Source organism: Electrophorus electricus, chromosome 17, assembly GCF_041902795.1.
Source record: "Electrophorus electricus isolate QZ-2024a chromosome 17, ASM4190279v1, whole genome shotgun sequence".
NCBI classification, from domain to species: Eukaryota; Metazoa; Chordata; class Actinopteri; order Gymnotiformes; family Gymnotidae; genus Electrophorus; species Electrophorus electricus.
Window position 1 is genome coordinate 8,368,474 of NC_137513.1, and position 21,642 is coordinate 8,390,115.

General features: G+C 42.9%; 1 protein-coding gene across 2 annotated transcripts; it reads left to right on the top strand.

Annotated features, from left to right (window-relative positions):
* Positions 1–1,811: 1,811 nt before the first annotated feature.
* On the top strand, positions 1,812–17,334 carry slc36a4 (solute carrier family 36 member 4). 2 transcript variants are annotated; one of them, XM_035534017.2, is made up of 12 exons: positions 1,812–2,459; positions 2,658–2,847; positions 3,802–3,895; positions 5,415–5,505; positions 6,467–6,555; positions 7,225–7,320; positions 7,737–7,821; positions 8,026–8,295; positions 8,752–8,850; positions 8,944–9,113; positions 9,879–10,048; positions 15,031–17,334. In XM_035534017.2, exons 2-12 carry the CDS (start codon positions 2,826–2,828, stop codon positions 15,321–15,323), a joined length of 1,479 nt encoding a protein of 492 aa, XP_035389910.1. In that variant the 5' UTR covers positions 1,812–2,459; positions 2,658–2,825; the 3' UTR covers positions 15,324–17,334. The 2 variants fall into 2 exon arrangements, with proteins under 2 accessions (XP_035389910.1, XP_026867942.1); XM_027012141.3 differs by having other exon boundaries at positions 1,812–2,847.
* The last annotated feature ends 4,308 nt before the right edge of the window (positions 17,335–21,642 follow it).

Here is a 21,642-nt window from a genome sequence, read left to right on the forward strand (position 1 = left end):
AACCCGCCCTCAGACATACCACAGCACTTGGATAACCTGCCCCCGAGCGTCTTAACAAACCTGGAGATGAGCAGTATACCCAATCACAGCCATCCCAACAGACCCGGGGATGTGCAGAAGACGCGCACCAAATATTCCACCGGACACTGCCTCCTCTCACCTCCTCTCACCCCCCAAACATGGAGCTGTCCAGCGGACATGTGACCCAAATACCCAGACATCCCTCCTTCTCTTTCTTTCTCCACTTCAGTGGACAGACTAAAATGGTCCATGGACTGATTGCATAAGGTAGAGAAGTTTGCTTTGCACCACATGACTGTGAAGGAGCCATTTTGGCTTCAGTTGGAGGAGGAACCACTCCAAGACAGCCAAGCTCAGAACCACTGAGGCAGCCATGTTGGCTCAGGCCATGTTTACAGGGTTCTAGTTTCATGCCAAAGCACCTAAAATTCAGCAGCTCCAGCCTGAGCCAGGAGCAGTACTCATTCATGCATTGAATCATCCATCATTTAACATTACACCTCTCTAGCATACACACACATACATGCACACAGTGTTCGTCCACTTATGCATTCGAACTGTCACTTCTCTCTGAAAATTGCCCTAATTCTTTATGTAAATGTACCATTTGAAGGTATTTAGTTATGCTTTCATATTTAGTAATTGCAAAGTAATAGTTGGCATTAACCCTGCTGTATGAGCTCTATCCCCCTTCAGAGTTTAGTTCCCTGGAGACTCTAGCTTGTCTGTTGCCAAGCACAAATCATCAGCCACCTCCTGCCTTAATCACCAGTGGTCAGTTTATGTCTGTGGGACCACAGCTGAGCAGTTGTTATTTGGGTGGAGGACCATCCTCAATGAGGGCAGGTGATATTATCATAATGGCATAGTAGTGGGTGTTGTCCATTAGGAGTATTCATGCAGCAGTGTCACTCCTGAATAGGGTAGTCCTCCACCTGGAAACATCCAGCCAGCAGCATCATGTGGTCAGAAACTGACCAATGGTGAGCCGGAGGATGGGTAACAAACCGTGCATGACCATCAAAGAGACTTCTAGCAGTACACTTACCAGATGTATGTAACTGTGTACATAGTCTTATCTGTGTATATAATCTTATCTGTGTCTGGACTTTTCAAGTGTTACTCAGAGTTCATTGCCTGGTTAAAGTGTGCTCATGTCTTCACTCTGGAAATAGTTGATTAGCTAGCACATAGTGACAGCAACGGAGCACTCAGACAACCCAGACAGTGTGCCTTAAAGAAGCTAGGTTTTGGGATAGTTATGTTCACAGTTCAAAGTTTGTGTGTCTGTGAGTGTGTGAGCGAGGGGGTGTATGCACATACATGTGTTCACTATTCTGAGTTTGTATTTGTGAAGTGTACAATTGAAATGTACAGTTGCAGAGGCCAGCATACATATGCAGGTTTTATTTTTGTCAGATTGGCCTCACATTGGAAACGTGCCTTAACTTGGAATGTGTTGCATATAATGAATGAGTTAATTAAAATGACACAATAATACGTAACATTTTACACAGACACTCCTGTATAATTCTTGCTTCGGCTATTTTACTCCAGTGGCACCCCCTAGCGGTGAATGATAGGTTTATTTAAACGTGTTGGCTCCGCATTAAAACGCAGAAAGTTCCTGATTCCTAGAAGTTCCTAGAAGAAAACTCAAACTAGACCTAGTAGTGTGAGTTAATGGGTGTGGTGCTTCTTGTTTGAAGGGAGGTTCTATTACCACAAGACTCGTTTAGGAATGTCAGCTCCTATACCGGGGAAAAGCCCGTTTTGCCGGATCTTTGGTAAACTCCACAAGAAGATTAGGCGTTAGTTTGAATGTTTCTACAAATCAAACCAAAGGGCTATATTAATGACTGGTAAATAAAAGACTAAGCGCTACATCAGTCTGAATACTTAACAGCTTCAGACAAGTTACAATCCAAATAATAGTGCCAATGCGGATGATCAGCAAGTCTAGCTTTTATAGACTAGTCATAATATACGTCCACATGACCGAGAATAGAGGGACCCTAGTGTCCCTAGAGGGACACTTGCCAAGATGATGAGGATATCGGTAAGGAACGGTACCGCGCTGTGAGTTCAGCGCCGATTTAATCTGATACTGTGCGTGGAGTTGCGGTTACTTTAAGAAGCGCTCCCGTCACGGGACCTCAGGGAGAGGGACGGGTGACGTTTTCCGCACATTTTGTCGGCGAGAGTCAGTCATGTACGCTATGGAAGGCAGGATACAAGTTGCGTGAGGACCCGGAAACCGTTCGAGAGGACGAGCGAAACTGATTTGTGCACATTTTTTTTTTTTTTTATCTCGTGTATGTGCTCTCCGTAACGCGATTCGACAGACGAATTTGCCAGTCGTTTGCGTGTTTTGCCACGGCGCACAGCCGACGCTGCTTCCACGTCAGTGGGGACGAGAGTGCTTCTGCGCTCCGTGGGTAAGAAGCTGCGGTGTACAATCGCTTCGCTATTCTTCGGATTAATAAACTGAAATGGCATCCATCCCATGTGGTCGCAGCTAGTAACCGGTTTCTCATCAGTCTAACGGTGCATAAGACAACCGTATTTTGGATGGACTTGGCATATTTTTAGTGCCTCTGCCGCTGTTGGCTGCGCTGAGTAAACCTTATTTGCAGATATCCGGTTCACCGACACGGGATCAATGTAACCGCAGGGCTGATAAGTGTGTGTGTGTGTGGTGTGTGAGACGGTACCACCGAAGTGGCAGGTTATAGTCTCCGGAAGGCAAAGCATTCGCCCGCATGCGAACTACTCCTTCACGCCGCACAAATGACCTGTAGAAGATGGCATCACCGGAACAGCTAGGTAAACCTTCGTTAATCTCCGTAACACCTTTAAGCCGATTTCCCCATCTTTTGTCTCAAACAGGCTACCCGTAGTGTAGGGTTAGGGATCTCTTTCTCCCTTCCTGTGAGGGAGCTTTGCCCTATATAGGGGTGGTTCCTTCTCTTCCTTGGAAGGAAGTAAAGTATCTTTATTAATAGTATTGATATAAAGTAGGGAAGTACACTCCCCTGTTGTTGTTTAGTATATTTTATGTAGCCAAGTACACTTTCTCTCAAATCTCCAAAGTTACATTCCAAAATGTGATTCTCATGTGAGCGTGCCAACACTCAGAGAGATGACTTTAGCAGCACGTGACACTGTCCTCGCGGGCCTGCTAGCATGGACTACTCCGGCCCGGCAGGTCCAGGCTACCAGATGCCTGTGGTAAAGTTGACCTCTGACTCTTAACTCCTTATTACTTTAGCCCTTCAATGGCTCTTCATTACCACAAATTTGAGTCTAAGCAGTTGTGAAAACACCAGTTGGGGATGTTTAGACACCTCACCTACCAAAAGGAGACGTAGTTGGGGACCTGGCAGGTTCTTCAGTGGAGAAACCTTTGAAGGCTGTTGCAGATGAGCACTGGAGTAAGACAGATGTTACCTTATACCACAGGAAATCCTAGAGTCACTGCGTCATTTGCGCTATGCTGAAGGCATGGTCATTCCTTGGTGCATGAACTGTTAATTGCTAATTCCCGTGGTTGTAAAAGAATCCTCCTGCACTTTAGTTCTGTGTTTCAGAGACGATATGAAAATGATCATTTTGAGATACAGTTGGACAATATGCTGTGTCTGGCATTTGTTTAACATCACTGGCACATGCCTTTGCAGTGTTTCCCATCTTCCTTTATGTGCGCATAAGATTGCACGTTCAGGAAGGTGGTGGTGGCACAGTGTGGCCTGCTGAGCCTTGTATTCTGGCCCTGAGTAGATATGGAGGTACTGACGCCACTGATGGAGCAGGCAAGCGGCGAGGAAAGCTCTGACGAAGACCTCGACAAGGAGCAGCAGCCGCATGGCATCACGTGAGTCTGACCGCCAAACCGCGGGCATGCCTGCCTGCTCTCCTCGGTTCCCGATTCCCACCGTCCAGAGTGCTGCACAACCTCAGCATTCTTCGCACACTTCTGAAGACCAACGAAGCGGTAGTCTGATTGGTTCCTGCAAACCTGGGTGACAGCATACGGAAGGTCACAAGTCAGGCACATGCATTCTATGGCCAAAAGTGTCTGGGTGCTTGACCATAACACCTGTATGAGCTTGTTAGCCATACCATTCCAGTATGAAGAGCATTAATATCGAGTTAATATCGAGTCATATGGCTTTTGTGCAGCTGCTCGGCCATGGAAACCCATTTTGTGAAACGTCAGTTACAGTTCACACAGTGCTGGTGTTGCTTCCTGGGTTAGTTTGGAGCTCTGTGGTCAATGACGTAACACAGTATGTGTAATTAACATGGGCTGCTCTTCGGTACTGGGTAGCCTTGCTCTGAGAGTGTATGCGGTTGGCAGCTTTGTGGCTCAGCTGTTGTTGCTCTTTCCATTTTATAATAATAGCACTTACAGCAGACCTAGCATGGCATAAAGTGTTGTATCTTATGACGGTGCCAAGTTACTGAGCTCTTCCATACAACTCATTCTACCGCCAGTGTTTGTCTATGGAGATTGCATGGCTGTGTGTTTCGAGTCTATACACCTGTTAGCAATTGATGTGGCTGAGACAGATGAACTAATTCACAGGGGCATCCGCATACTTTTGGCCAGTGCATTTTATTCATTTAAATGAAATTGGACTGGTGTGCGAGCTACCCACTCTTCTAGAGGGCGGAGGTGAGCCTGGTGAACTTACCAAAGCTTTTGTCACCCACATTCTTCTGGAACTGTTGCATTTAGAATTTAAAGTAGAGTGTAAGACCCCCAAAGCGAGTCAAGATGGTCTTGCTGGAAAACAAAACATCAAGAAGGGTAAGGTTATGCTTCTTGGCTTTGCTTACCTGCTTGTTCATTTACTTACAGAAATTACAGTATAAAAGTGTCCCTAGCAGCCAGTGGAATCACAAAGAAGGATGAAATGTCTTTCAGTGGCTGTAATAAGGGGGCCTTGAGAGCATTTCAAAAAATAAGCAGTCAGAAACAGCCAAAAGCATTGACCAATGAGAGCACAGGTCCAGAATTCCAGTCTAGCCAAAATGAAGATCTTGTGTTGCCTTTCTGAGGACTTGATGAAACTTGTTTGAGGGGGTTCCACACCAGGGTGTGTGCTCATGATGCAGGCCTGTGGGTTGTCACTGACATAAGGCTGTATGTGCATCCATTTACTGGGTCCAGAGTGGAACTCTGCTGAACAAAACAAGCATGCATTGCATCCATGTGCAAAATGAGCAGCCTCTCTATTTAATAATTTTTAAAACTAACCATAACTTGGTCTTTCTCTCTCTTCATCTGTTTCTGTCCATCTTTCTCTTTCCTGTATCTCTGTCTCCTGATCTCTCTCTCTCTATAACTCTGTCCATCTCTCTTTCTGTGTCTTGTCTGTCTCTCTCAGGTTCACTCAGACCTTACTTCATCTGTTAAAAGGCAATATTGGCACTGGTCTGCTTGGACTGCCTCTGGCCTTGAAGAATGCTGGGATAGTGGTGGGTAACATCTGCCTGCCCTCACCCTGGCTTGGCTTCGTTGGCCGGCACTGCCGGTCTTGGACCAGCTTCCTGCTGCCCCTTCACTTATACGTAGCAATCTCTCAAATCTGGTTTGGCTCAGTATTAGGCCTGTCACCCATTCAGGAGAAGTTGCCCATGTTAACCATGCCCTTTTTGTGGCTGTGACACAATGACCCTGCAGAAGTGCAAGCATGGGTTTAGACTGCAGTTCTGGATCATTCACTGTATATCTTTGCTCATTCACTCGTTTGAAATGGTAGTTAATGACACATTCATAGATGTTCTTATATGAAAACAGTCACATTTAAGTATCATGTTACTTAAATAAAAGGTATAATTAGACAATCTGTCTGGGGCATAAAGCAATTGAGATAAAAGTTAGTGATGTGATTATACTATACTGCCTGTTATAGGCACAGGCTCTATGCTCCTCAAGAATGATCTTTATTTTCTCATGGTCATTTAATGTAAGCATAAGAATATGAAAAGCTTGCAGCTGATTCCAGGCCAGTGTGGTTATCCCATTAGCGTAGTTTCAACCTGTAATATATTGTAGATCTCGGACAGTATTTGTCTACCAATGTATCTGAATGTTACTTAATAAGCTTAAATGTGTGTTTGAAATGATGTGCTGTTATTTACTCATCCTGTATTTGTTAGTGGGTTTATTCATATGGTAATATGAGCGTCAGACCCTACTCTCGCATCCTTAATAAATTGCCTGTGCCTCTCTTAGAGAGGTCGTTCTTTAATTCTCCATCTTGAGGAGTAGTTCAGTGTTGTCAGCAGGTACAATTCAACTTGTTTCTACTCGCTCTTATACATGGGCCTCTGCTTGGAGTGAGTTGACTATACAAACACTGGGGCATGTAAAAATCTTGTATGCACCTGGTTTCCCTCACATTTCTGTCTGTCTTTGTCTGACCTCCCCCCGTAGTTGGGGCCGGTGTGTTTGGTGCTGATGGGTGTGGTCTGTGTTCACTGTATGCACATCTTGGTAAACTGCAGCCACCAGCTGAGTGAAAGGTGAGCATCCAGCCCTTAATTAGTCCTCCAGGCACATAAAGCCATTTGCCCTTATGAGTGCACTTGTATATCAAACAAAACTGTGACCTTGGGTGTGTGTGGACATGCATCTTTCTATTAGCACACACACTCACACACACCTATACCCACACGAGTCACTTAATTCCCAGCTATAGGAGTAAAGTGGTAGACTTCCAAACACGGCATCATAGAAAAAAGTCCGTGTTCATGCTTGAGTGAGAATGAGAGACTGAGTAAGATTGACAGTACCTTGATCTCATACACACCTGCATGGTACAGTTTGTACACGCAGAAAACATATCTATAAGCACACCTGTAGGATCTACTGTTTTTATCAGTTCACACAATAATTTTCTCTTTTTCTCTAGAATAGCCAAATAATTATGCTACTACTGGTAGTAATACTGCTAACATGTTTAATTACTAAAGCGGCTTTCTCAGATCAAAGGTCCATGTACAATACGAAAGAACAACAGTGTAAGTCATGCTGGTTGAGGAAGATTAGACTTACTGAATGTCAAAATTTAAGTTTAGATTTGAAAAATGAAAGAGTAGTACAGGTCTGAAGTGGCCAGGAATTACAGCATTCCAAATGTCTAGCACATTAGAGACACAATCTCTCTTCTTCCCCCCACACCTCTCTCTCAGATTGAAGAGATCTACCCTTGGTTACAGTAACACTGTAGCTGTTGCCATGGAGATGAGCTCCTCCCAGTACCTGAAGAAAGGTGCCCCTTTTGGGAGGTAAGCTATCCCATCATGCAGTTTACCAGTTGTGTCCCTATTTGAACAGAGACCCCGTGTGCGAAAGTGCTTTAATAATGCCTGAGTGTATAATAAGCTTTTTTTAATTAGTTTTTCCTAATTTATAAATGAACTTCCTCTGTCACTGAAAAGTGTCTGTCCTCATTTTATCTTATGTGACAATGTTTGGACATAATCTACCATATTTTGGAAAGGACAACTTTCTGATATTAACCATTAGAACTACATTTTCTTCAGGACAATTGACTTTTATGCCTGATTTTGTAGTGGCTCTGTGATCTGTGATGCCTCCAATGATTTGACATGAGACCAGACACTTCCACGTTATCTTCATCAGCTGGTTTTTTTTTTTTTGCCTCTCTCATGTTTTCATGATTTGTTTTTTCCCCTTTTAGAAAACTAGTTGATTTTTTTCTGGTTTTGACCCAGCTGGGCTTCTGTAGCGTCTACTTTGTCTTCCTGGCTGAGAACATCAAACAGGTAAACACCCCGATCCAGTCGTACACTTCAGCACACACAATTGTTCAGTAAGAATCCACCACATTTATGGTTGGAGAGTGTAACTGATTGGAGTTTGTTTGTTTGTTTGTGTGTGGTTGTGTGTGTGTGTGTGTGTGTGTGTGTGTGTGTGTGTGTGTGTGTGTGTGTGTGTGTGTGTGTGTGTGTGTGTGTGTGCACACGCAGGTAGTGGAGGGTCACTATACCAACACAACTGCAGTGGTAGTGGCAATGCTGTACTCCAACAGCTCAGAAGGGAGTGTTTCTTCCCCTCTGGACGAGCCTGCCGTCTCTGTGATGACGGGGCTGGACCAGAGGCTGTACATTCTCTTCCTCCTGCCCTTCCTCATCCTCCTGACCTTCATCAGGGATCTGAGGAACATGGCCACCCTCTGTGCGGCCGCCAACCTCTGCATGGCCGTCAGTCTGGTGCTCATCTTCACCTATGTCCTCAGTGTGAGTGTTCAAGCATTACCTGGTGGTGGTGATGATGATGACGAAGGAAACACTTTAATCATGCTTTACAAATTTAAATGCAGTTTGAAGTGCTTAACACTCCAATAAAAATGCACTTTATCAAAACAATTTAATAAATCCCAAATAAATAGCACACAAATGGAACACTGACGATAATCAGGAAGAAACTGAAATAAAATAATCACCAGAGTTCTCAGACAGCTGTAAATGAGCTTGATTGGGACTTTGGGATGTTTTCAGTTGAGAACACACACAGTTGAATTGGGCACATGTGCAAAGTTGTTTCCCCTTTAAAAGCAAGTCAAAGAATTTTATGCTAAAGTGTATGCCAAAAGAGAAGATATTTGTGGTGTGTAAGCATGAAATGGTGTGTCTATGTATTTCTGGGTTTTGGAAAGTGTTGGAATTGGGGTGTGTGTGTGTGTGTGTGTGTAGGATGTGGGGGATCCTCGGCAGCTTCCATATGTTTCCACATGGAGTAAGTTCCCTTTCTTTTTTGGGACTGCCATCTTTGCCTTTGAAGGGATTGGGGTGGTGAGTATTGTCCTTCTAAACATTTTTGAGGGGTGTGTGTACATGGTGTGTCACACATACATAAAAACAGTCCTTTTCTATCCTGTAATTCAGGTGCTTCCTCTAGAGAACCAGATGAGAGAGTCGAGGCGTTTTCAACAGGCTCTTAACATCGGTATGGCCATTGTTATTGTGCTTTACGTTTCTTTGGCGACGCTGGGCTACCTGCACTTCGGTGATGACATCAAAGGAAGCATCACACTCAACCTGCCACATGACACCTGGTAAAGCAATCATCGTAAACTTATCTTTTAATCTGTTTCTTATGTTGTCTAACTTTGAACAAAAGTTTGATGCTTATATGTATGGTTGATTGACTTTTGTTCTGTTAGATATGACTATTTATTTTTTGTTTTGTATTCTAAACTTTTGGCTATATTTTGATATTTATCTGAAAATTCAGTTATAAAACCCATGTATCTCTCAATTAGCTACAGCTATTCTAGCTATTGGCTATTCTAAAAATCAGTCAAGGAGAACCCCAAAAAAGAAGTGTTTGAGCTGCTAAACAGCAACTAAAGAACTCTGTTGGACATTGTGTAAGTTAAAATTGACTGCCAAGGCTAGTGCAGGCCCACTAATGTGGGTGTAACAGGGGCAGAGTTTGTATTAATGGGCACAAAGAGGGCAGGGCTCCCTCTAGTTTGTATTAATGGTGACAAGTGGGTGAGGCTCTCTCTAGTTTGTTAAGACTAATGTGTGTAAGGGTTTTACACACTGCTGGACTTGGGTAAAGTAAAGCCAAGCTAGCAAAGTACTGCTCAGTATCAGTTATTACAGGACTGCTCGGTATCAGCCATTATAGACAGCTTGCGTATCTGGAGAAGACTCTGTTATTTGTATCTTTAAGGTGTGACTTACTGTGGGCAGAAGTTTGAATTGCATAATGACTCTGAACAAGTGTATGGATTATGTTTTGAGCATTTATCTTAGATGAGAATTCAAATGAAGTATTTAAATGTGTGTGCGTGCACGTGTGTGTCTTGCAGGTCTAATCTGCTGGTGAAGGTTCTGTATTCGTTTGGCGTGTTTGTGAGTTTTGCTATTCAGTTTTTTGTTCCTGCTGAGATACTGGTGCCTGTGGTGTGTAAGAACATCTCAGAGCCATGGAGGTACACAGCTGACCTCTTCACCAGAGCCCTGCTCGCCACTCTCACCTGTAAGTGTAACACACACACTTATTCTCTCTCAGACTTAACCGCTTGTTCTGTTTGACCATGGCAGCAATAAACCACGGAGTAAATCTGTGTGCGCACATATTTGCGTGTGTATCCATCTCCCCCTCTCTCCTCTGCTGGTTGTTTGGATAGAGGAGAATTGTGCTCTTCAATTGGATTCCTCTCACAGGATTCTTCTCAATGTTTACCGGCATGCATATCTAGGTTTTATTTTGTATTGTTGCAAGAAGCGTGTGCGCGCGGGAGAAAGAAAGAATACAGGATTGATGGTGTGTGTGTGAGGGAGAGATTGAGAAGGTGAACGTGATCATGCATGTGTGAGACAGAGAGAGAGTGAGTGTGATTCTGTGTGCTTGTGAGATGCTTGAGTTTTTAATAATAATTTTATAATAGTTGTACTCAGCCTTGGAATATTTCTTTAAGCAACCACTTACTCATCTCCCTATCCCATCTCTGTCTGTGTCTGTCTATTTCTCTCTCTCGCTTGTCCCCTCTTTCTTTTACTCTCCTTTTACAGTTTCTTGTTCAGTTTTTTTCTTCATCTTATTCTTATTCTCTCTCTCTCTCTCTCTCTCTCTCTCTCTCTCTCTCTCTCTCCACTTTCCTTTCCATGTGTTGCACTTTGTCCATCACATCGCACCCTGCGGATAGATGTACTTTTTTTCCCTCATCAGTGTGAGTGTAAGTCTGCGCTTGTTCCTTTTCTCATCTCTGCTCCTACATTTCTCCCTCACTGTCTGGCCTTTGCTCCCTGTCCTTGTGAGCTCCATAATGGTTTGAGACCAGCGCCTGAACACTGTTTGTGTGTGAGTGGCTGAAGTGGTGTGTGTTTTTATTTAACATGACTCTTGGCTTGGATATCTTCATTGTGCATAGTATATGTGAAGATATAGATTTTCGGGGGGGGGGCACGGCCTAGTTGAGGGTTCATCCAGTGTCCACTCATTTATCTCTGTCTCCAGGAGTCTCTCTGAAATATTACCTGCCGCCCCTATGGTGACAGACCTGTCATGGAGTTCCACCAGGAGGCCCATCTCAGGGTTCCTCCTTAAGGCCATTTACCAACCATGACACACATCACTTAGTTATGACAGAACCATGGGTACCATCGCCTGTGGTGAGGCCTATCCCAGAGCTCTGTGGAGATCCCTATTACAGAGCTCAATCATGAGACTCCTCATTTAGCTCTGTAGTGAGCCTGTGAGAGGGTTATGTAGTGATGTTCACAATGGCGGTTCTTGTACCGTAAGAATCGTAAGAGGTTTTAAACAACAAGCCTGTCATTTGTGGATCTCTCTGAAAGATGGTAATGTGACAAGTTTTCATTATCTTGTTTCCATCGTCCATGTTCTTTTTAAATGTCTCTTAGGACTACTGAAATTTGTTCTCCATGTATTATCCTGTTCTGTTGGAGCCAGCTAACAAATTTTTATTCTTGATGTAAAAGTTAGTGTTAGCAGTCATACCTCACAGCTCCAGAGGCCAGAGGTTGGTACCAGTTCCTGGCCTCTGTCTCGGTTTCCTCCCAAGTTACACAGATGTGTGTATTGGGCCAAATAGCATCTCTAAATTGCTGCATTATGAATGAGTGGGTGTGCACGTGTACCCTGTGCTGGGTAAGTTCCTGACTTGCGCCGTGTGCTTTTTGTCTGTATTTGTGGCCTGTGATGGAAGTTCCATGGTGGGACGCAGTGTTGTTTAGCTGTGAGGCTTATATGTTTATGGTGGCATCATATTTCAAGCAAAACACAAACAAAAAATCCATTTCATAGTGTTCTGATGAGACGATCTATGGTCATTTTCATATTCTGTCACAATTGTCATAAATGTAACTGAAAACATGTTAATATAGCAAGAAAATATCTTGAGCCTATGAGATGCAACATAATGGATCTAATCAATGTTAAAACTGATGGATCAGGCGCCTCTCCTTCAGTTCGGCTTAAACTGCAGTCAGGCTGCGTTGTCAATGAAAGAAATGACATTAGTATTCTTAGTCGTTGGTATCTGCACAGCACTTGGAGCTCTCAGCATTTATACCTGCGCTACAGTCGATCTGACCCCTCCCCTTGGAGATCGCGGTATTCCTACTCGAGCAGCTTAAACAAAATGGCTTCATGGCTACAGCACACAAAGGGCATCAAACTCAGACTCGGATGCTTTTCTCCCTTCTCTCTGTGCCTGTCTCTCGTTCTCCCTGTTTGTGTCTTACACCTCCTGTAAGTCTCTCTCTCTCAATCACTCCCTTCTTTCTCTCCTTGTTCTTTCCTATCTTTTCTGTGTTCTGTTGTTCTGTGCACAAATGTCCTCAGGGTGGCAGCATCAGGCAGGTTTATAAACGTGTGTGTGTGTGTGTGTGTGTGTGTGTGTATACACACACATGTGGGTGCACAAGAGAGAAGGAGAGAACGGCACTTTTTGTCTTTTATGTGTATTTGTGCATATTGGCAAATGTTTGCGTGTGTGTGTGCTTGAAAGAGAAGACACTAAGAGTATCGTATCATGAACTAATCAAGTGTGTTCTCTGCCTTTCTGTGTAGCCTTTTTATGAACCATTGTAGCCTGGAGCTGTTTGTGCGTTAATTGGCTTGTCCTCATTTTTCAGGGCTGTGGAAAAGTTCTGTTCTCACTGTTGGCACAACACACAGTATTGATATTGATTTAGATGCCCATCGGCAAATACCTTGACACGCACTACATTTCAAACACAAAACGCACGCCATCTGTACTATGCAAAGTCACATATTGGTCTGCTGGGTAACTCGTCTGTCAGGGGCAGTGGTAGCTCAGTGGTTAAGGTACTTGTAATCGGAAGGTTGCTGGTTCATTCCCCCCCACTGCGAAGTTGCTACTGTTGGGCCCCTGAGTAAGGCCCTTACCCCTTAGTTGCTCAAGTTGTACTCAGTCATAATTGAAAGTCACTTAGAATGAAAGCGTCAGCTAAATGCCGTAAATGTCTCCAATCCCGGGAGGCTAATTTTAACCTGCAATCCATGGATATTCCCTTTACAGTTTATTAACTGAAGAAGTTTGTGTGAACGCGAGCTGAAATTAACGTCGTGTTAAACAACACCTGTGAGCGGTGTCTGTTCTCTCCAGTGAATCGTGAACTTTGCATCGCCTTTAAATTACTGTTGTATGCCCTGAAGTTTAGTTTACTTAAACAGTGCTAAAGTTTACTTGATTGTTCAAGCAGAAAATCAGCCATATCAAAAGCTGTTTTCACTATGGTTTTCCAGCTCCACAATCATCTTATTTTTTATTTTTATTTTTTCATATTTCTTTCTTTCTGTCAACCCCGGTGTGTTTGGTGCACATCTCTCTCTACATCCATCAGTTTGACTGTAAAAAGACATCAGCTGACTCTGTAAACTGCGGCGTTGGTGCGCTGCTGTTTTTTCCTCATTTTATTTTCCGATCAGATTTATTCCACCCTTCATTTTCCCAGCCACCAACTCGCTGGCCTATTCCCCCCACTATATGTCGGCTACCGGCCAGGAAGGCTGTGGGGAGCACATGCTTCCGCCAAAATGCGTGATCCCTACAGCAGCATGCCATCCCTCCCCCGAGAGAGCAGTGGAAGTTAGTCCCCTTAGTCTCCTCGCCACGAAAGGCTGTGGTATTAATAGGACGGACGAGTAGCTCCACACCACGATGCTCCCTCCACCGTGCTCAGCTGGGTTAAAGCATCTGCTGCTGGGGGGGAAGAACATTATCTCAGAAGCATATTGGGACATGCATTCAGGTTATCTTTTGTAAGAATCTTTATTTATTTTTTGTTAGACGTTTGGGTTGTTATCCATGGTCTACTCCCTTTTATCGGTAATAGGGTTATCCAGCACAGCACCATTACATTGGAATCATGAACTTCAGAAATGTGCTTAGCTTTTTCCCCCAAATGTATGCATCTCTAAATAACACCTTCTAAGGTCCTGTGATGTTTCTTTTGATCAGGGTTCGCATGAACCCTTCTTGTGCCCTGCAAAATTTTAAATTGCGCATTTTAATTTAGCAGGGCATAATAATCCCATCTCCTCTTATTGACTGGAACACCTGCCTCTGCTTTGCTATTGAAGAAGTCATTAGCATGGAGATTTCCATATTTTTTTTTCCCCCAACATCAATCGAATATTAAAATAATGTGATTGGTACTGACAAGAAATACAGTTTGTCTTATTAGTTTAGGTGGATTGCATTTGTCTGTTATTGTATTAGTTAAAGAACAGATCACATTTTCTGAGCCGGTAATGCAGTAATCCCAATTCAATGGTCACAAATTTTCTCTCAATGGATTATAGTGAGGCAGAGTTGGTTCCAAACTGAATAAGACACAATGTCTGTATTCCACTACAGCAATTCAGTTAAATTCAGTTTACTTGTCATTCTGCCAGTAGAATGTATTTTCAGTATTTTCTCACAGATCTTACTGGTGCAACATGCGTGAGCTATACCTCAATACACAAAGTGCAAGACCAGAGTGGTCAAATAAATATGCCAAATGGCATGTTTCAGCAGGAGGGAAAACACCCACATTTTGCCCTCCATATGTGGTTAGTTTTTGGCTTTAGACTCGATTACATTTTAGTTTTAGTTTGCTAACACATATACATTACTCATAAAAAGGCAGAGATTACCTATATGGTGTATTTTTGGTGGGTACAGTGGCACTGGACTAATGAGGTTTACCAAACAGCCTTTTCTCAAGGAATATGTTTATACTTTAAAAATCTAGCACACAAACTGAAGTAACAGATAATGTTGTAATGTAGAGTGTGTATTCTGCACTCTGCACTGGGTTATATGTCAGTAGCTTGGGTACACTAAAGTTACCCTGGTGATGTTATTTCTGTAACTATATAAAACTCACAAGCCACTGTGATGGGAAATTTTATTCTTGCCCAGATCAAAACAAGGCTAAAGATGACTATTTCTTTCCTTTCTCGTTTGGGTCCCCTCTCTATAGGTGTGGTTGCAGTGTTGGTTCCTCGACTAGACCTTGTGATCTCATTGGTGGGTGCTGTGAGTAGCTCCGCCCTTGCGCTTGTGTTCCCACCACTGGTGGAGCTTGTCGCCATGCCAACACGGCCCCCTGCCCTCCTCATCCTAAAGGATGTGTCCATCGCTGGACTAGGATTTCTTGGATTCCTCACAGGGACATACGTAACCGTTGGAGAGATTATCTACCCTGACAGCCAGGGACAGACTCGTCTCCATGACGCCAGGAACTGGACCACACCTACTGCCCCGCCCTCTTAATGATCACACCCACTAGCCTCAGGAGAGAAAAACACACACACACACACACACACACACACACACACACACACACACACACACACACACACTCACTAGATTTTACAACATGAATAATACTATATGATGTAAAATGGGATTAACAAATATAAGATAACTACATTCTAATGTTAAACACTACATATTCATACTTGCACACACACAACCCTGATAACTCCCTGCAGAGATTGTGAAATATAGGAACACTGTGGTTACAGGAGAGCTCTTCAGTCGTATAGTGGCTGACATCTGTTGTGCATCTTTTTCTAGGTACTGCCATATCCAAAAGGGGGTGTGAGTGTGTGTGCCCATGTGTGTCTGCACCTGGTGAATATATGGTTGACTTTGTCTGCACCTTGCAGGAAATCGTATACCTCCTATGATTTGAATGAGTGTGAGTAGGTGTGCCTGTGAAAGGCTGATGGACTGGACAAGGGGTCTTCATGAGAGACCTCTGAGATGTTTTCATAGACTTCCAGATAGAATGGCTTTTAGCCAGTCGCCTCACCCAGATAAGGGGATATCTGTAAAATATAAAATGAAACAATAAATGTATTCTGAAAGTGCTAGATAGTGTCATGCAGCATAGCCTGTATGTACTGTGCTTATTCTCTGATTAATCAGAGATATCATTAATAAATTAATATCTGACCCTGAAACTTTATTCTACATATTTGATTTATCGATTTGTAACGTATGTGCCAAATATTTTGGTAGACTTATTTATTAATAACTTTGCACATTTTATATGTATTAACCAAATATTATCTGGTAGGCAGTCTAGTTGTCAGAAACTGATCAGTAATGAACAGAGAAGAAGGTGACTGACATTTTGTGTTTTACAGGCGTAAAACTAAGTGTCTAGTTTGTGTAAACGCAAGGTAGGTGTTTACATTTGCGGTGCAAACTCTAATGCGTACATGTGCATCCCAACCAAAAAAATGTTCTTGTGTACACACTTGTGCAGCCCAACCAAAACAATCTATACTCATTGCAGAGGTCTGTTGGTGCATCAAACCAGTGGTTTAAAGCTCCTTAGCTCACCAGTTAACAGTGGTTGGGTTTTGTGTCTAACCACAGGACTAATCACAAGTGGTTTTCCCCACGTGAGGTAACTTTTCAGTGTAGGCCATTTTAAGCCTTTACTTAAGGAGGTTAAGCTGTTACTTAAGCTTAGCCAAGGATTTGTGTCTGGTTTACGGAAGCATAATTACAGGTTGTCTTCAACCTGTGGATATATATTTCTCTTTATGTAATGTTGGAACTGACTGAAGCAATTAACACCATCAACCATGATTTTTTATTTATTTTTTTTTAAAGGGCAAGGTTTGGAAGAAGCTGGTCAGTTTAGATACACAAATTATTATTATTATTTTTTGTTTTTTTTAAATCAACAAACGAGTGCCAGCTTGTTGGCATAAATGCAGATTTTTTTCAGAACCTGAAAGAGTGCAGTGATGCATCACAAAGTTTTGGTTTAGGTCCTTTGTCCTCCCTTCACATACAGTCCTTTGGATATACAATTCACAATTTCACAAATGCTTGGTTTTCACTTGGATAAGTTCATAAATGGCTACACAAAAAGAGACTCCATTTAAGATAAACACTGAGATGACCAATAACTTCCTTTTTACAAATTCTTATAAAGCAGAAGTGCTAATGAGTACTACTATTTTATGAGACCTTGGTGGCCATTCTGTAAAAGACAAAACTACACTGAAGGATGTTTGTTTTCTTATTTAGCTCCTAAACACTGGGGGGAAAAATTGGAATGCAAGATCTGTGGGTGTTTTAGAAATACATTTGTTTAGGCTGACCTGTATGTAGTTTATTGGGATTTATTTTATATTTCATCATTTGCAGTGTTGTTACTTCATTAATGTACTATACTTAATCATGTAAAATTTGTTGAATCTTTTCTATGTAAAAGACTGAGATTTTGCAAAAATAAAGATGAGGGTGATTACATTAAATATTTCCATAAGTCTCCAAAATGACAAATTATTTAAATTTACAGGCGTCGTCAGCTCAAGTCTTGCAAGAGCTTTAGTTAAAAGTAATGAAACTCCAAGGCAGGCAGGTTTACTAAAGAGTCCACTTACAAAAATAAGCCAGCAGCTAACAGCCAAGGAAGTGAGCGGAAGTAACGGAGCTAGGAACGCGTTAGTGAACTCAAGCAAGACTCCACGCAGAGCACCCAGGGAAGATTATTTATAAATGAACTGTTAAAGTTAGCAAGACAAGTTAGCATAGAAGTTGGGGTGTGGATCCAAAAAAAAGTAGAAGAGGGCCAGTCAGGAGAAGAGTACTCAGTGTTGTTGCCTAGAGCGGAGACTGACAATAATCCACCATATCATCCAATACAAGGCACTGCAAGTAGTAACGCTTTCAAATGTATATCTGATCCAAAGCTAAGATGTTTAATACTACAATAATAAGTGCTCTAATGTTTTTGCTGCTTGATCCTTCTGAATTCTAGGGCTGTTTTTTTTTTTCTAAACACATCAGCAAGTGGTGCTTGTGGTACTCATAGGCATTTGCTTATAAGGAAGCAGTTGATGTGTTTGCTTTCTGAAATGCAAAACTGTTTTTCCACCACATTCAAGGCTGGAATACCCACAGCTCTCCCACACTGTGGAAAATTCAACTGATCAGATTTCAATTGCCAGGATTAGACGCAACATACCAATTTCCCAGATGCAGCTTTTGCCAAGACTAAAGGCTTTCTAGTGGTTAATCAACACTGGCCTTGCAATTGAACGTTCTGTACACTCACCCAGTGATGAGGCACTATATAGCAAGATCTTCCTGCAGAAACAGAGAGAGAGAGCGAGCACTAAAATGAGGTCCCGGAACGGCTGTTGGGAACGTGGTTCCTCCGACAGACTGCACCTTAAGCGGTCAAACCACTGAATATCAACAAACTGCTGAATATCGTCATACTGCTGAATATATGTAAGTCTCTCTGGATAAGCACATCTGCCAAAACGTGAAGATGTAAATGCTGATTTCCCTTAAATTCTTCTCGTCGGGGTGTGAGGGAATTCATTTTTTGACATGCTATAATTTCTTTTTTTCACAGTATTTCCTCACATTGTCTCGACCGCTGTTCAGAGCTCACCAGGTGGTCTGAGGTCTTTGCTCTGTTCGGGCTCCCAGCATACTTGAACCGAGCCCTTAAGAGCACCGAGCACCTGGTGCAGGTGTACTGCTAGCAGGGCTAAAGCAGGAGCATAGGCCACCGGTTTTCCCGAGGGCTGCGTTTAGAAACACGCATGACTAATTATCTTAATTAGCCGATGAGAATTTAGGGATGTTTGAGCAGCTGCTGGATGAGTAGTGCATGGACTGCCTAAGGCATTAATATCTGCCTAATACTAAAGGCCCTTAAAAAGCTAAAATGATCATGAACAATCACAATATATTAAGGGATGTGAATGCTCTGGAGAAAGCTCACTTTAGTACAAGGTTGCATTGCCTTAAACACGTTTGGGTAACAGCTGATAAGGTTCAAAATTGTAGCTTGAATGTCATCTAGACTAGTAAACCTTCACACAAATCTGTTTGGACACCTTCAGTGGGAGCCACTGAACCACTATAAAGTGTTGCTTAGATGTGTTCTTTTGATTTTGACTGGATTTTGTCTATCACAGTTAAGATTATCCCACACTGTAACGAAGGCTGAAGGCAGTCACCCTACCCAGGACTCAAACCCAGATCTGACCGCAAGACCAAAGAGCCAGCTCCTGGCATAGTGCCCATTTAGCAGCCATTTAACCTTCCTCAGTGATGGTCTCCATCACACCATCCTCCCCTTCAGAGAGTGACCATCACAATTCCGTCACCTCCAGGGAGTGTCCTTGAGTGCCCCTGCACGTGACATGTCCCACCGCACAACTGCCCTTTCCATCAGGGCCACGCCCATGCCCCTCATCAGGGGTCCTCGCACAGCAAAGGTGGGTTCATCAGCTTGGAGCACACGCCCAAAGGCCACCACGTCATCCCACACCACATATAATGAAGGCTGAAGGTAGCCACCCTACTCACACACACTACCTCTATCATTTTGAGATCTGTTATACAAGTATCTCTTGATACCTCTTTGAATTCAGTATGCCTTCTAATTTCACAACACCAACATCACCTGCTAATATGCAATCGCATACCATTATAGGACCGACACGTGTTTCACATGCTTCTTGGCCTTTATATCTTAATGAGTTTTTTTCCTTATGACAGTCTGAAAAACACGTTTTTGGGCGGTGGCAGGGGGTCTTAATGTTTTGCACCGTGAAGCACAAACTACTTCTCAGCCCACAATGAAATATTTTAACAAACATTCCAGACTCTTAACTGTTCTTTCTAAGACATTTATAATGATCGCCAACAGTGTCCTGTATGGTGGCCCAAATATTAAACGAGCATGAGAAATGCAAATGACCACCCGTGCAGACTGCAGCAGAAGACATGGCTTCTGGATTGGAGCACGGCGCATTGTGATGAAATGGCTGCAGTTTAATCTATGGGTTAGCTTGCCGTAAAGTCTGTGCCATTTCCGATGTTTGTTGTGCTAAAAGGTTCCTAAGTGGGTCAGTCCGCGTGCTGTGACCCGAAAAGCGCCTTTTGTGAACATCACCCTTTTAAAATGTTTTGTCACATTTCTGGAGTGTGCAGCTGTCAGTTTGTCACACCTGACAGAGACGTAAGGTTTTATGATGAAAATGTATGAGCATGGACATATCTGACCTACTTCGTTGCGTGTTATTTCAGGACTTTCCTGCCTAAATGTTGTGGAAAACTAAGCGTGCGGTTTTCACCGCCCCTCGTTGTGATCTGAATGTTGGCAATGTTTGCATTAATGCTGATTATACGCTTTTAATCTGGCCTCGCACAGGTGGACAGTGGCCCTGTGTCACCGTTTTTCCCCCAGCACTTTAAGATCACACGTAAATATAAACTCGCAAACTGTTAGCTGCTGGAAGTTTCTATCCTCATCTTTCTCATTGAATGTACCTTTTATTCTGTTATTCTCCTCTTTTTTACTCTCCATTCTGTCTGGTTTTTTTTCCCCTCCCTGTCTCTCTCTCTCTCTCTCTCTCTCAATATGCTCTCCTTCTCCCTCCGTCCCCCGGCTTTGGCTCATTAGGTCAGCCGTGTTTGCATTCTCGTCATGCCTGCTCTTCTCTCCACACAACTGCGGTCAGGTACGAGAGACAGGGAATGAAGAAGTGATAGAACAGATCAAATAAGTTGGAGTAAATTAGGCCTTTAAAAGTGGAAGGGAAAAGCACCAGAGAGAAAGGGCGTGTGAGAACAAAGGAGCGGGAGTCTGGCTCGTGAGGAAAAAAATAGCCGTCCCTAAAATAGCCTTCTATTTATAGACCACGGCTGAGAGTCCCAGAGAGTCGTCCTATAGGCTCCCTTAGGAGTGATATTTAAGTGGCGCACCCTCTGAAAATGTTCTCTCAGTTTAGGTTTCTATTTATAGACCTCACCAGTGTAGCATTTCTCTTCCCAGTAAGCATGACCAGTCCGTCGCCCTGCTACATGTTTCATGGGAGACACATTTCTTCTGGTTCATATATTTAGAGTAGGCTGAGGGACTGCTTATTAAAAGCTCAGTTTTTGATCTTTCTTTTTTGATCTGCAGTGTCTATTCATGTTTCGGTGTTTGTCTCCACACAAGCACACACTCCTGTGTTTGTTTCTCACTATTGTGCTTTTCTCCACTCTCAGTCAAGAATAGCTGGTGACAGCATAGGGCTTCATAATATGGCCCAAACTCAGCCATCGCAATTCTATCATTACATATTATGATCATGCCATTCCTTGTAATTAATTAAAACCCATTTGTGAACACTTGATATGTTCCAGTTGCCTATAAGCTATAATGCTATAACAGCATTAGTAACAACTGGCCACTGTTACGGTTCTTTCTACTGGCCCAAAGTTGCTGGGAATGTTCTGGTTGCTAAAGTTTTATAGGCTCTTATTGTGTGTGTTTGTGTGCAAATGTAAACATTGCAAGTGTATATGGCACTGGGGTTTAGCAGACAGTTCAGGAAAACCTTATGAGCCTGTGGGGTGAGAGAGAGAGAGAGAGAGAGAGAGAAATATTGGGGGTGGTTTGGTTGAGTCTGGTTTCATGTCTTTAAAATATTTAGCTCTTTGTGGAGACTAAATGTCCCCATGATGATAAGAATACATGTGAATGTTTAAGGTGTGGGCCATTTGTCTTGTGTCTTTTTCTTCCTAACACAAGATGCAGCCTTTATTTATAGAA